This window comes from Camelina sativa, chromosome 3 (genome assembly GCF_030686135.1).
Source record: "Camelina sativa cultivar CO46 ecotype springtype chromosome 3, ASM3068613v1".
NCBI lineage: Eukaryota > Viridiplantae > Streptophyta > Magnoliopsida > Brassicales > Brassicaceae > Camelina > Camelina sativa.
The window spans coordinates 25536640-25550828 of record NC_141882.1 but is presented as its reverse complement, the minus strand read 5'-3'; the positions used below and the strand labels follow the sequence as shown (position 1 = coordinate 25550828).

Below are 14189 nucleotides of genomic sequence, written 5' to 3'. Positions count from 1 at the left end.
AGGTCGGTTGTTGGTAGTCTTCAGTATCTCTCATTTAATCGACCTAACATATCATATGCCGTTAACCGCCTTTCTCAATTTATGCATCGGCCAACCACTGATCATTGGCAAGCCGCCAAACGTGTCCTTAGTTACCTTGTTGGTACGCCAAGTCATGGTATCTTCCTCCACGCGAATTCAGCTATTCTACTTCATGGTTATTCTGATGCTGATTGGGCAGGCGATACTGATGACTACGTATCAACGAAAGGATATCTAATCTACAATGGTCGTAATCCTTTATCATGGTCCTCCAAGAAGCAAAGAGGGGTTGCCCGTTCCTCTACAGATGCTGAGTACCGAGCAGTCGCCAACACAGCTGCGGAAGTTCGATGGCTCTGTTCGCTACTCACTGAACTCCAAATACAACTTCCGTCCGCTCTGGTAATATACTGTGATAACATAGGGGCCACCTACTTATGTGCAAACCCTGTCTTCCACTCGCGAATGAGACATATTGGTCTTGACTATCACTTTGTCCGGGATCAAATACAAGCACAACGACTCCGTGTCTCCCATGTCTCTATGGATGATCAGCTCGCCGACACTCTTACCAAACTATTATCACGATCGAAGTTCCAACAAGCGTGTCTAAAGATTGGTGTCACCAAGCTTCCTTCATCTTGAGGGGGCGTATTAGAGTAGAAATGTATAGGTTTATAAGTATAAGGACTTCTATGTAAATACATAAACCCTAGTCTCCCTCTGTTAGTATATATACGTCTGTAACTTCTCTCATTTGATATATTGAAGATACTCATTCCTTATAGTTTCACTATGCTTGTGAAGGTTGTGTCATCATCTTGCTGTTATTGAGTCTCCTTGTCAAAACAGAATATGGATGTTCTTTTAATCAGTATTCACGTTCGAGCTCATATAGGAAGAATGGACAAGCTGTCTCATTCACCCACTGTTGGCAATCAAATGATGGTTTTGTTGTCATCGCTGGATTTTTTTTCTGAGCGTTTTTCTTTCACTATGATCTGTTCCAGTTCAAGGGGAGCTCTGCTTAGCAAGTCGTAAGCGCAATGATGTGAATGTTATTTCTTGAAGATACTTAAACCTCTGCGACATTGATTCAATGATAAGCTGTATAGAGTGAAGAAGAAGTCAAGCACGTGTGGATCACATGAGAAGAGAACCGGTTTAGAAGAAGAGCTGGTTTACTTTCTTAGACATTTTTGTATATAAACGATTGTATGGTTTTAGAAGAGGATTATGCATTCACTACAAGAAAATAGTCGATTTGCAATGGAAGAATACATCGGAAATCCCTCGCAAATAGACATTAGCAACGGATTTGCGAGACACACTAGTTCCTCTCAAATCGCGTCTCGCAAATTGGTCAACATCGCAATTCCCTCGCAAATTTTCGAGAAATATTTTTCCTCGCAAATCTCACGCATATTGCGAGGGAATGTTTTTCTCGCAAACCACTCGCAATTTGCGAGGGACTACCTTCCTCGCGGATGTCACGCAGATTGCTAGGGATTTCTTATCTCGCAATCATCACGCAATTTGCGAGGATTTTCGTCTCTAGCAAATACGTTTCAATATTGCCATAGTTCATCCCTCGCAAATTGTTGTGCATAATAAAAAAAAAAATCAGAATTGATATTTAATATACTAGTACATAAATATTTGATATTTTCTTGTTAATTCTAAAAAAAATCTAAATTCTAAAAATATTTTTAGAATCAGAATTGAGAATTAAATTCTAAAAAAAAAAATTGAAATTCGATAGATAAAATTCTAAATAATATAAAACATAAATATTACAAAAGGTTTAGTTTGAGTATTGTCGACAAAAAAAAAACATAGATCAAAAGAACAAAGAAGAACATAGATCAAAAGGATGGAGAGAGAGATATCACGTTTCTGGTCCCAGTTTGGCTACCAGCTGCTACCATTTCACCGGTGTTGCCATCTGGGTTGGTGCCCTCCGGGTTGGTGGAAGCTGCTGGGTTGGTCGGGTTCCGGAACTTGGCTGCAAACTCAGGGTCTTTTTCTGCGAGGTAGTCGAAGTATGCATCGTAGCTATGCATTCTTTGAGCACTTTCTTGGATTTGAGTTGCCTGGGTTTGGATACACTCCTCAGCTGCAGCAAGTTTCTGAGCCAATATAACCGAATCATTAGCTGGAGACGGATGTGGTGGACCGCTACTGGAAGAGGACGCTTCAAACTGCAGAGAACCAACTCCAAAAATTCTGTTTTTCTTCTTTGGAGCAACCTAACAACTGAACAACAAACAAAATCGCAAGTTATCACATTCAAAACAATGGAAGATAAAAGAAAACAAGATAACACAAAACAATTGGTGGGGGAATGACATACAAAAGAATCACAAGTTATAACATACAAACCCATCAAAGATATCACATACACATGATTCACAAATTATCCCAACCAAAACAATGGCAACATTTCAACGAACAGTCAAAACAATGATAACAGTTCAACATTTCAAACAAAACAATCGCAAGATATCACAAAATCATTAGAAATACAATCATTAGTATTTAAAACCAACAGAACTACAAATTTGTAACTTACCTCAGTGTAAATTTTGTTTTTGATATGAGTGGGCACCCCACCAGAAGCGGAACTCTCTCCATTATCCCCGGTACACATCTCAGATTCCAACTCTTGAATCCTGGACGACACTTCATTGAACAAGGACTCGGACTTGCCATAAGTAAATGAGCCATCCAGTTTTCGATGAGTGTCTTCTAGGATTCGTAGGAAATCCGGAGTTAGCTCACCAGTATTCTCAGACTTGAAAGAAAAAAAAACATTGATTAGTTACCTAATAAAAGAGGTCAGAAGGCATAATTATAAGAAAAGAAAATAAAAACTTAAAGAACTTACATGCTTTCGAGCACGGGCTTTAAACGACGTTTGGCTTGAACGATGCTTGTATATTCCGATTCCCTCCGGATCATGATAGCGACATTCCGACTGTTGTTGCTCATGATCTCTGATTTAGGATCAAGCCAATACCGAACAAGACCAGCCCATACCTGAGGATCAATCCATCGTGGCTTTGCCTCATCACCTTTAAGCTTCCACTTTGACTTCCATCGTGAAACTTGATCACACATCCTGTCCTTCAACTTGCCCTCAAACTCTTGCCTCACTCTATCGTTTATGCTACGGTCCCAATTGTATATTTGCTTGCAAAAAAAAAGAGGGATAACTCTATATTTAATAAAGGCATAGAAAACAAACTGTAAATAGCAAACAAATAGACTGAACTTACCGAAAACGTTTCATACCAACGGTCTACCACTGCACTCGGCGTTTGTGTCCAATTGGCATGGGGCTCTTTGAAATCTCTTTCAAATATGCTTCGAACACTAGCCGCAACACAGGAGTCTTGGTCAAACCTTCAAAAGAAATACATATTAGAATCCATGGAAATACAAATTTTGAATTATATTACAAATTAAAAACATAAAACAAACTTACCACAAAGTTCCTGGAGGTCGGCGAGGATCTAGTTTAGTTAAACTAGATCGTCCAGGACTATCGAGTAACTCCTCCAATGTCAGATTGTTGAGACGTTGGGACATGACTATAGAGGAGGAATGCGCGTGTTGAGATGCAGGAGTGTCAGGGTTCGGCTCAGTGCCACCATGCGAAGGAGATGGTGAAGGCGTATTATTAGAAGGAGGTATCACAGGCAGGGGTTGCAAGGTTGCACGGCGGTTATTGTGAGAACCGGGGTTTGAGTTGTTAGAACCGGAGGGACCACGACGATTATAAGTACTGGGAGAGGCTAAACCTGCATCCGAAAGAACTCTTGTGTAATAGTTGCCTCCAAACATCTATAAGAAAAGAAAATCAAATTTCCAATTAGTAATTAGTAACATGCATATCTAAATTGTATAATTAGAAGATCAAAATCGAAATTAAAATCGAAATCAAAATCGAAAGTAAAACCAAATTAGGGTTTATACATAATGAAATCAAAAGCTTTTAAAAACGAAATTAAATTAGGGTTTATACAAAACGAAATCAAAATCAAATACAAAATGAAAACAAAACGAGATTAAACAAAATCAAAAACGAAAACAAAACAAGATTAGGGTTTATACCTTTCAGATTAGGATTGAAGAAGATCGGAAGAAGAGTAAAGCAGATCGGAAGAGGAAGAAGCTTATCAGAAGAGGAAGAAGTTGATCGGAAGAGGAAGAAGTTGATCGGAGGAGGAAGAACCAGATCGGAAGAGGGAGAAGATGGTTTGGGAAGAAGCAGATCGGAAGAGGAAGAAGCTTATTGGAAGAGGAAGAAGTTGATCGGAGGAGGAAGACGAAGATTAGGTTTTGTCGGCGGCTTGTTTGAGCTTCGCTCAAACTCGTTTGCGTTTGTATATATAAACATTTTGTTACCTCGCAAATCCCTAGCAAAATTCGCGAGAGATTAGCTATGAACCCTCGCAAATCTGTCGCACTTATTAAATATTGCGAGGGATTAGCTAGACTAATGGTGCTTAGGGTTTACGATTTGCGAGAGATTAACTTGAACGACTCGCAAATCCCTCACAATATAGTTGTGTCTAGGGTTTACAATTTTGCAAGGGATTACCTAGGGCCCCCCGCAAATCCCTCGCATAAAATTAAATATTACGAGAGATTTGCGAGTCAACCTTTTGGTTTTAGGGTTTTCGACTTTGCGAGGGACTAACTAGGATTTCTCGCAAATCCCTCGCAATATTTAAATGTTTGGGATTTAGGTTGTGGTCGTTAGTCCCTCGCAAAATACATTTAATGTGTAGGTTTTGCGAGGGATTAACTATGACTTTGCGAGACAATTCAAGAATTCCCTCGCAATTCTAAATGCAAATCCCTCGCAAATTGATAAATCTTTTTTGAAAAAACAAGAAAAACCACAATTGCGCAATTAGATTCATCTTCTTAACTATTAGAAACTACTTTAGTATCATAAAATTCTCCTCCATCATCAGACACTTCAACTTCTTCTATTCAAGCTCTTTTTCAAATTCATCATCAACATACTTTAGGGTTTAGGGTGTAAGCTTAGGGTTTGATCATCTAGTTCAAAAGCTTAGGGTTAGAGCATCAAATTTCTATTGCAAACATATCAATAGAAGATGTCACCCACATTGACACACTATAATCCATTGCAATGTGGAAAAGCTTAGGGTTTGAGCATCTAGTGTTTAAGGTATAATCTTTGCGAGGGATTAACGACGTACTTGCGAGAAATAGCAGGAACTCCCTCGCAAAGACCTAGCAAAGCACTCGTAAATCCCTCGCACTATTTAAATGGTTAGGGTTAGGATAAAGTCATAAATCCCTAGCAAATAATGTTTAGGGTATAGGCTTTTGCGAGGGACTTACAACTACCTTGCGAGACCATAGAAGCATTCCCTCGCAAATCCAACGCAAATCCCTTGCAAATATCTTTTTTTTTTTTTTTTCTTAAAAAAAACTAGAAAAACTACTATTGGTCAATCAGATTCATTTTCTGAACTACTAGAAACTACATTATCCTCATTAGAATCTTCTCCATCATCAAACTCTTCGAATTCGTCTAATTCACCCTCTTCTTTACAAACATCATCAACATCTTCAATTTGCCTGTTTTGTGGATCAGTGTGGATAACATCTTCTGTTGACATGTTTGGAATGGAAATTTCACCGACTCTTTCTTGTTGCAACACGTCTTGATCATCAAATAACCTGATTATACAGCCTCGAGGATTAACTTTAATGACTGATAACAACATTTCACGTCTTGGCCTTAAACGAGGATAGGGAAGAAAGCTCACTTGTTGTGCTTGTGATGCTAGGATGAAAGGATCAAATTTGGGGTATGATCTGTTCGCATTCACATCGACAACTCCCCAATTATTTACTCGCATGCCTCGGGCCGATGGATCGCACCAGTGACACTTGAAAAGTACGCATCTCAGATTCAGAAGGCTTGGATAATCAACTTCTAATATTTGTTGCAAAACGCCATAGAAATTGCTATCACCAGCTTGTACATAAATTCCATAATTTGCTGTAGCTTTGCGGCAATCGTGTGCGTACGTATGAAAAGTATAACCACGAGTAAAGTACATCGGAGCAGTAGTGATCTTCGCTCTTGGTTCTTGAACGAGCTCACGCAACCAAAGAGGCAAGGGTTCATTTCCATATCTATTCTGAACCTATATAAACAAATAGTATTTAGACCATAAGTTTATTTAAATTTTAAACTATAATACATATATAGTATAAATTTATATCATATATATATACTTACATAATATTTAACCAATTAGCGAAATCCCGCTCTTTGTAAGCCTCATAGTCAGATTCTTCTAAATTAGGATATGCTTCACGAATCTGCGTTTCAAAAAGTCCAAAGAAATAGAGATTTGTTAGTTCGTTCTCTTAGAAAATAGAATAAATTTTAGTTTTTTTTTTTTAAATACCTTTGAAAAGGTTGAACATAATCTAGATTCCTCAAGATTTTATTGTGAGCTGCTCGACAATAGCTATGATCTTCCCACCAAACTTCCTTTAACTTTCCAGCAAGTCTTCCTATCTGAGCAAAGATATCTGGAACATCAGGAACATTATATGTAGGTGCAACGCCTCCGTCATCATATCGGCGAGTACGTGTTTTTTTGGTTCTCACAGTGGGCTAAAGTAGTATGATGTGAAGTGAGACGTTTCCTCGGTTAAACTCCCGGCGACTATCGACCCCTCAACTCTGGCAAGATTTTTGGCCTTTCCTTTAAGAGATTTCATAAACCGCTAAAAAGGATACATCCAACGAAAATGCACTGGCCCACCAAGATCAGCTTCATGTGGTAGATGGATAGGAAGATGTTCCATCACGTCAAAAAAAGCAGGGGGAAATATTTTCTCCAAGTTACAAATTAACACTAGAATATTATCTCGTAACTGCTCTATGCCATCAATGGTCAATGTTCTAGTGCATAAGTCCCGGAAAAAACTCTGATACCTACAAACCAATGTAATATGTATATATATATATATATATCAATATATAAGTATATATATAATTATATACTTATATACCTGCAATTGCTTCATGAACGTGTGTTGGCAAGAGCTCAAGAAATACAAATGGTAGTAGTCGTTGAATGAAGGCATGACAATCATGGCTCTTCATACCTGAAATTTTTTGACCTTGCTCTACACATCTTGAAAATTTTGAGACAAATCTATCTGGAAACTTCACTTCAGATTTAACCCACTCGAACAACACCTTCTTAGCCTCTGCTGACAATCAAAATTGGGGTACAGGTAATTTCCCATCTATTGTAAGATGTAAATCGATCCTTGCGCATATCTCCGCCAAATCCAACCTAGATCTCCTGCTATCTTTTGTTTTACCCTGCACATTCAGAAGCGTAACGATAAAATTATCGAAAAAGTTTTTCTCGATGTGCATCACGTCAAGGTTGTGCCGCAATAGAAGATCTTTCCAATATGGAAGCTCCCAAAAAAATACTTTGCTTCTGCCAATTGTGAGAGCTTCCAAATCCATCTGGTGTGTGATAGTTACCCCCACGTTTACATGTTTCTTAAGCGCCGTAGTAATCAATCTGCTCAAACAAATCATTTCCAGAGACATAAGTTGGTGGAGGAACACGCACAACTTTATTCTTTTTAAACAACTTCTTGTTCTTCCGGTACGGATGATGCAAGGGAAGAAATCGACGATGACAATCAAACCAGCAAGGTTTTCGCCCATACTTTAACTGAAACGCCTCGGTACGATCCATACAATAAGGACATGATAATCTTCCATGTGTTGTCCACCCAGATATCATTCCGTACGCAGGGAAGTCACTAATCGTCCACATTAGCTCTGTCCGCATATTGAAATTCTGTTTTCGCGACGAATCGAATGTCTGAACACCTTCATACCACAACTGCTTCAGCTCATGAATCAGAGGTTGCAAGAAGATATCTAGAGCTTGCTTCAGATGCTTTGGACCTGGTACCAAAATACTCAAGAACAGAAATTCGCTTTGCATACACATATCTGGAGGAAGATTGTATGGCGTCAATATAACATGCCATAAAGAATATTGCCTCCCTGACATACCAAATGGACTAAAACCATCTGTACACAACCCAAGATAAACATTCCTACACTCTTGAGCAAAGTCAGGATATACCGATTGAAAATGTTTCCACGCCTTTGCATCAGATGGGTGTGTAATTTGTCCTTCTTCAGTAGAATGTTCTGCATGCCATCTCATTGCCGCTGCAGTCCGTTTTGATTGGTATAGGCGTTTCAATCTATCAGCAACAGACAAGTACCACATACATTTATATGGCACTCGCGTCCTTCCTTCAGTAGGCTGATATCTCGGCTTCCCACAAAACCGACATTCCTGCAACTTATCATCATCTTTCCAGAAAATCATGCAATAGTCAACGCACACATCAATCATTTCAGATGGTAATCCAAGACTCGCAACCAACTTCTGTATTTCATAGTAGTTCTCAGCTGATACATTATCAGCTGGCAAATACTCTTTAATGAGTTCAGCCCAAGAATCCATGCAGTTCTCACTTAAGTTATTATCAGCTTTACTTGTCATCATCCTAGATGCCAATGATAACTTAGAATGACCTTCTCTACATCCATCGTAGATAGGTTGATTTGCAGCATCTAACATAGTATAAAAATGTTGTGCATCTACGTTGGGTTCTTCCGTAATATTCTCAGGAAATGCAGCAGTAGTTTCATGAAAGGCATCATTAACCATATCATGAAATCTATTTTCTTCATTATACCCATAAAAACCAAATTGATCAGATTCTTGATGCCCATAATTACTAGGTTGATCAGCAGCATAATTCATACTACTACTTCCAACATTACTGCTACAACCCTCTCCATGACGAAACCACACATAGTAATTTGGCATAAATCCTCTATTATAAAGATGCTTCTTCACTAGATTAAATTCTAAATACTTATCGTTGCAGCACTTAGGACATGGACAAAATATTGTACTGTTTTGGTGAGCAAAGTCTTGGTTTGTCGCCTGGTACATGAATGCGCGCAACCCATTACAAAACTCTCTCGTCACATCACCGGTCTCTGGATCTCTGTGATTGTACACCCACCGTCTCGTTGTGTATATCTCATGATGCCCGCCTCCAAACATTATTATAGAATTTAAAAGTGTTTAGACCTTTTTTTTGTAGCCTTTTTTTTCTCTCACAATATTTTTTTGGTAGTAAAAATGTTTTTGTTGGAAGTGTTTTGTGTTGTGGTTTCCATGGATCATGAACTTGCTATTTATAGGCTTACTAAAAATAGTTGCTATGGATTTGCAAGGGAAACTTGCAAGGGATTTGCGAGGGAAGTATAAAATTTTGTTATCTTGCAAGGGATTTGCGAGGCTTTTACTGTTATGCCGACATAACAGTTACACTCGGGAAAAACGTGGCTGCCGACATCATCGTCCCTATCAACTCCCTCGCAAATTTGCTACGGATTTCGTCATCGCTAATTCGTCGCAATATTGCGAGGGAGTTGCGAGGAACTTTAGCGGATTCGCAAAACCGTAGTACCTCCCTCGCAAATTTGCGAGGGATTTCGCCCTCGCAAATTTTACGAGGGAATTGCAAGTACCCTCGCCTTCCTAGCAAACTACTCGCAACGCCGTCGCAAATTTGCGAGGAACTTTCACCGTCGCAGATTTCCGTCGCAAATCAACTGTTTTCTTGTAGTGATTGTTTGTAAATTGTAAAAGTGACATATGTGTTGCTTGGGAGATAAAGTTGATGAATCGGTGATGTGCCGACGGCTCTAGTCTTGTAAAACAGTGTATCACCCAGATAATAAGTAGAGATTGTGTTCTTCATTCTTATCATTCAACAGTGTTAGTGTGAACATTTTGTTTTCACACTTACCTCTCTCTTTGAAGCCGTCATATTGGTTTATTCTGTTTTTTTTGAAGTGTTAGATCAAATTCTGTTTGATGGTGACGTCAAAACGTTGGGAGATTGGAGCTGATCTCAGTGTTACTAGCATCTGGAGACTCCATGGGGTTCTCTTCATTTCAGTGGTTCATATTGACGATGGAGATGCTAGTTTCATTCTCTGCATATTTGGAATGCAATTTTCTTCTACGTGGTTGTCAAAGGAGTTATGCAAGAAACGTTTATCACTCGCACCAAAAAGCTGAAAAGTACTATCCAGCAGAGGATAATAATCTACTACTAAAGAAATTAAGAAAATATATACAACAACTTACACTAAAGTAATTAAGCAACTTTTTTTTTTCAATTTAATGTTAAACTATATTCAAAAAAAAAAACATTTTGCTTTTACAATGCACAAGCAAAGCTGTTTCTTAATGCTGTTTTCTTAATACATTGTTAGAAGGATTGTGCTATGAGCTTAATATGACCTTGCCGCAAACAAATCTGAATGGTGGTGTCCTCTTTGCTTCTATTGTGATGTCTCTAAGTTTTAATGTTTCTGTATAGTATAAACCGATTTAATTGATTTTGTTCTGGTTTAAGAGTTTTGGTTTACTTAAGTCAGAAACTGTATATATACTTCTTTTGTACATTCTTATTAGATCAATGAGAATAAAATTGATAAAGGTCGTCAAGTAAAATGGTATCAGAGCGTGGTGATCCTAACTAACTTTCTCATCTTATTCTCAGAAAATCTCTTCGATTCCAGGAATTTTTTTGTGTTTCTTCTTTATTTCTTTTTAATCCAGCTTAACATCTGTTCTAAACGCTTCGATTCTCATTTTTTTTTCCATTTTGCTTCAATCTCGCGATTTTGAGCAATGGGAAAACGAAATTGCAAATCGAAGTACAGATCTGTTACTCCGGATCTGCCTGTAGCTACATCGTCGAGCTCTCGTGAGCCACCATATGGTTCGATTCAAGCTCGTCGTGACTCTGATGTTCAGGAAACCAATCACACTTGACCGATGTTCTCCGCACGTTCTCCACATCATTTCGAGGTATCAGATTCACCTGATAATGTTCAAAGTCCTTACCATCTCCATAGCGCAGATCATCCAGGATTAGTTTTCCAATCTCACATTCCTCTTCCTTACTGGGGTGATTGTATACTCACTGTAGTTCATCTTATCAATCGTCTTCCTGTTCCAATTCTTGATGATAAGAGTCCTTTTGAGTTTCTCACAAAGAAACAACCGGATTATAGTCAATTAAAAACTTTTGGTTGCCTTTGTTATGTTTCCACCTCTCCCAAGAACATACATAAATTTGATCCTAGAGCTAAAGCTTGTGTTTTCCTTGGATATCCCTCTGGATATAAAAGATACAAGCTTCTTGATCTTGAGAGCAATACCATATCAATCTCGAGACATGTTGTCTTCCACGAAGAGCTCTTTCCTTTTGTCAAATCAGATCTTTCACCAGTTAACATTGACTTTTTTCCTGATCTGATTCAAAACTCTCATGTGTCATCTGATATATCCGGCGAAGATAATTCTTTACCTTCTCCTTCTGTAGAGGTTCAGCCTTCTAGTAACCCTACTATTGGTGTTTCTGAGCCTTCTGCTCAAACATCCCACAGGAGAACAAAAACACCCGCTTATCTTCAGGATTACTACTGTCATTCAGTAGGGTCCTCAACCATACACGAAATCTCCCAGTATCTCTCTTATGGTAAAATTTCTACTCTTTACTACTCTTTTTTAGTTTCCATTGATAAAGAACTCGAACCCAAAACCTATACTGAGGCAAAGAAACACAAGGTTTGGTGTGGGGCTATGGGGACTGAAATTGATGCTTTGGAAGTGACAGGTACTTGGGAGATCTGTTCTCTGCCTCCGAATAAGACTCCTATTGGATGCAAATGGATATTTAAAATCAAGTTTAATGCTGATGGCAGTGTTGAAAGGTATAAAGTAAGGTTAGTTGCTAAGGGTTATATCCAAGAGGAAGGTGTTGATTTTCATGAAACCTTCTCACCTGTTGCTAAACTTACATCTGTCAAGCTTCTTCTTGCTATCTCAGCTATTCATGGTTTCTCTTTAACCCAAATTGATATATCCAATGCTTTTCTGAATGGTGATCTTGATGAAGAAATTTACATGAAGTTACCTCCTGGATATGCGGCTAGCAAGGGGGACTCCGTACCTCCTAATGCTGTTTGCAAATTGAAGAGATCTTTGTATGGTCTCAAGCAGGCTTCAAGACAGTGGTTCCTTAAATTCTCCACTACTCTCTTGTCTTTGGGGTTTACTACATCTTATTGTGTCCATACATGTTTCTTTAGAATCACATGAACTATCTTCATGTGTGTACTGGTGTATATGGATGATATTCTTATCGCCAGTAACAATGATGCAGAGGTGGACATTCTATAACAGCAACTACAATCTTATTTCAAGCTTCGTGATTTGGGCCTTGAAATATTTTTTGGGTCTTGAGATAACAAGATCTGCTTCTAGAATCACCGTTTGTCAGTGCAAGTATGCCTTGGATCTGTTGGATGATACTAGCATGCTCGGCTGTAAACCATCATCTATTCCTCTTGATCCAGATGCTAAATTTTCAAAGGACACAGGGGGTGAATTTGTTGATGCTAAAGCTTATCGTTGGCTCATTGGCCGTCTGATGTATCTACAGATAACAAGAACGGACCTAACCTTTGTTGTGAACAAGCTAAGTCAATATTCATAGGCTCCACGTAAGGCACATTTGCAGGCTCTACACACTATTCTGGCATATATCAAAGGCACAATGGGACAAGGCCTGTTTTACTCATCTACTTCTGAATTGCAACTCATTGGTTATGCTGATGCTGACTATGGAAACTGTTTAGATTCCCGAAGATCCACTAATGGCTACTGTTTTTTCTTAGGCTCCTCTCTTATCTCTTGGAAGTCTAAGAAACAACAGGTCGTTGCAAAGTCATCTGATGTGGCTTACTTTTTTCCTTAAGGAGTTTCGCGTTCATATGGTAAAACCTACTTTCTTTTATTGAAGCAGCTATTCATATTGCTCGTAACCCAGTCTTTCATGAGCGAACAAAACACATAGAGAAATACTGCCACATCGTTAGAGAACGGTTACTTGCATGATGGTTTCAGTTAATTCATGTTTGTTCTGAGGAACAACTTGCAGATCCATTCACAAAGGGTCTTCATCCTGCTCCTTTCCGCTATTTGACGGGCAAGATGGGTCTGATAAATATCTTCGTCCCATCTTGAGGGGGACTATTGTGATGTCTCTAAGACTAATGTTTCGGTATAGTATAAACCGATTTAATTGATTTTGTTCTTGTTTAAGAGTTTTGGTTTACTTAAGTCAGAAACTGTATACAGTAAAACCTCTATAAATTAATACTCTATAAATTAATAATCACTATAAATTAATAAATTTTGCTGGTCCCAAGTCGGGCCAGTGTAAAAATTAACAATATTCGATAAGATAATAAGATAATAATTTTTTTGAAATCTCAATGTAAAATATGGTCCCAATAATATCATAAATTAATAATCATGTAAATTTATATATATATATATATATATATATACTGATATAATAGTGTATGTTTCTCCTAAAACTCATTTCTATAGAACATTTGTAATGTTGTATTTTCAAACTATAATGATATCTCTAAAATATTTTATAACATGTCATACAAATAATTAAATTTTAAAGTTTTAATTTTTAGATATGCATCATTTACAATTTGATAATTAGACAGATTATTAAAATATGAGAATTAATATTATTATTATTCATAAATTTGAATTTATGTATGTCATGTGCATAAGTCAATTTGTTTATAGTATTTGTAATTTATTGTCAATAATGCTTTATAAATATTACAAGTTCAATTCCTAAACCATAAAATTTATAACATCCGAAAGTTTAATCTTATTTTGCTATAATTGTTCCAATTCATAATTTAAAAAAAAACAATTAAAAATATATCTATAAATTAATATCACTATAAATTAATAAAATGTCTTGGTCCCAACATTATTAATTTATAGAGGTTTTACTGTATATACTTCTTTTGTACATTCTTATTAGATCAATGAGAATAAGATTGATAAAGGTCATCAAGTAAAAGCTTCTGATAGTACTCAGCCTGTTTCTTACGTTTTTGTCTATTAGCTTAACTAGTTTCTCCT

The 14189-nt window shown here is 37.6% G+C and overlaps 1 protein-coding gene and 1 pseudogene across 1 annotated transcript; one reads left to right on the top strand and one right to left on the bottom strand.

The window, feature by feature from the left end:
• Positions 1-5513: 5513 nt before the first annotated feature.
• LOC147947692 (uncharacterized) lies at positions 5514-8981 on the bottom strand (annotated as a pseudogene).
• A 2019-nt stretch (positions 8982-11000) lies between these two features.
• On the top strand, positions 11001-11952 carry LOC147947691 (uncharacterized). The gene is made up of 2 exons (XM_087507397.1): positions 11001-11844; positions 11933-11952. The coding sequence occupies exons 1-2, from the start codon at positions 11001-11003 to the stop codon at positions 11950-11952; spliced, it is 864 nt and encodes a 287-aa protein (XP_087363523.1).
• The last annotated feature ends 2237 nt before the right edge of the window (positions 11953-14189 follow it).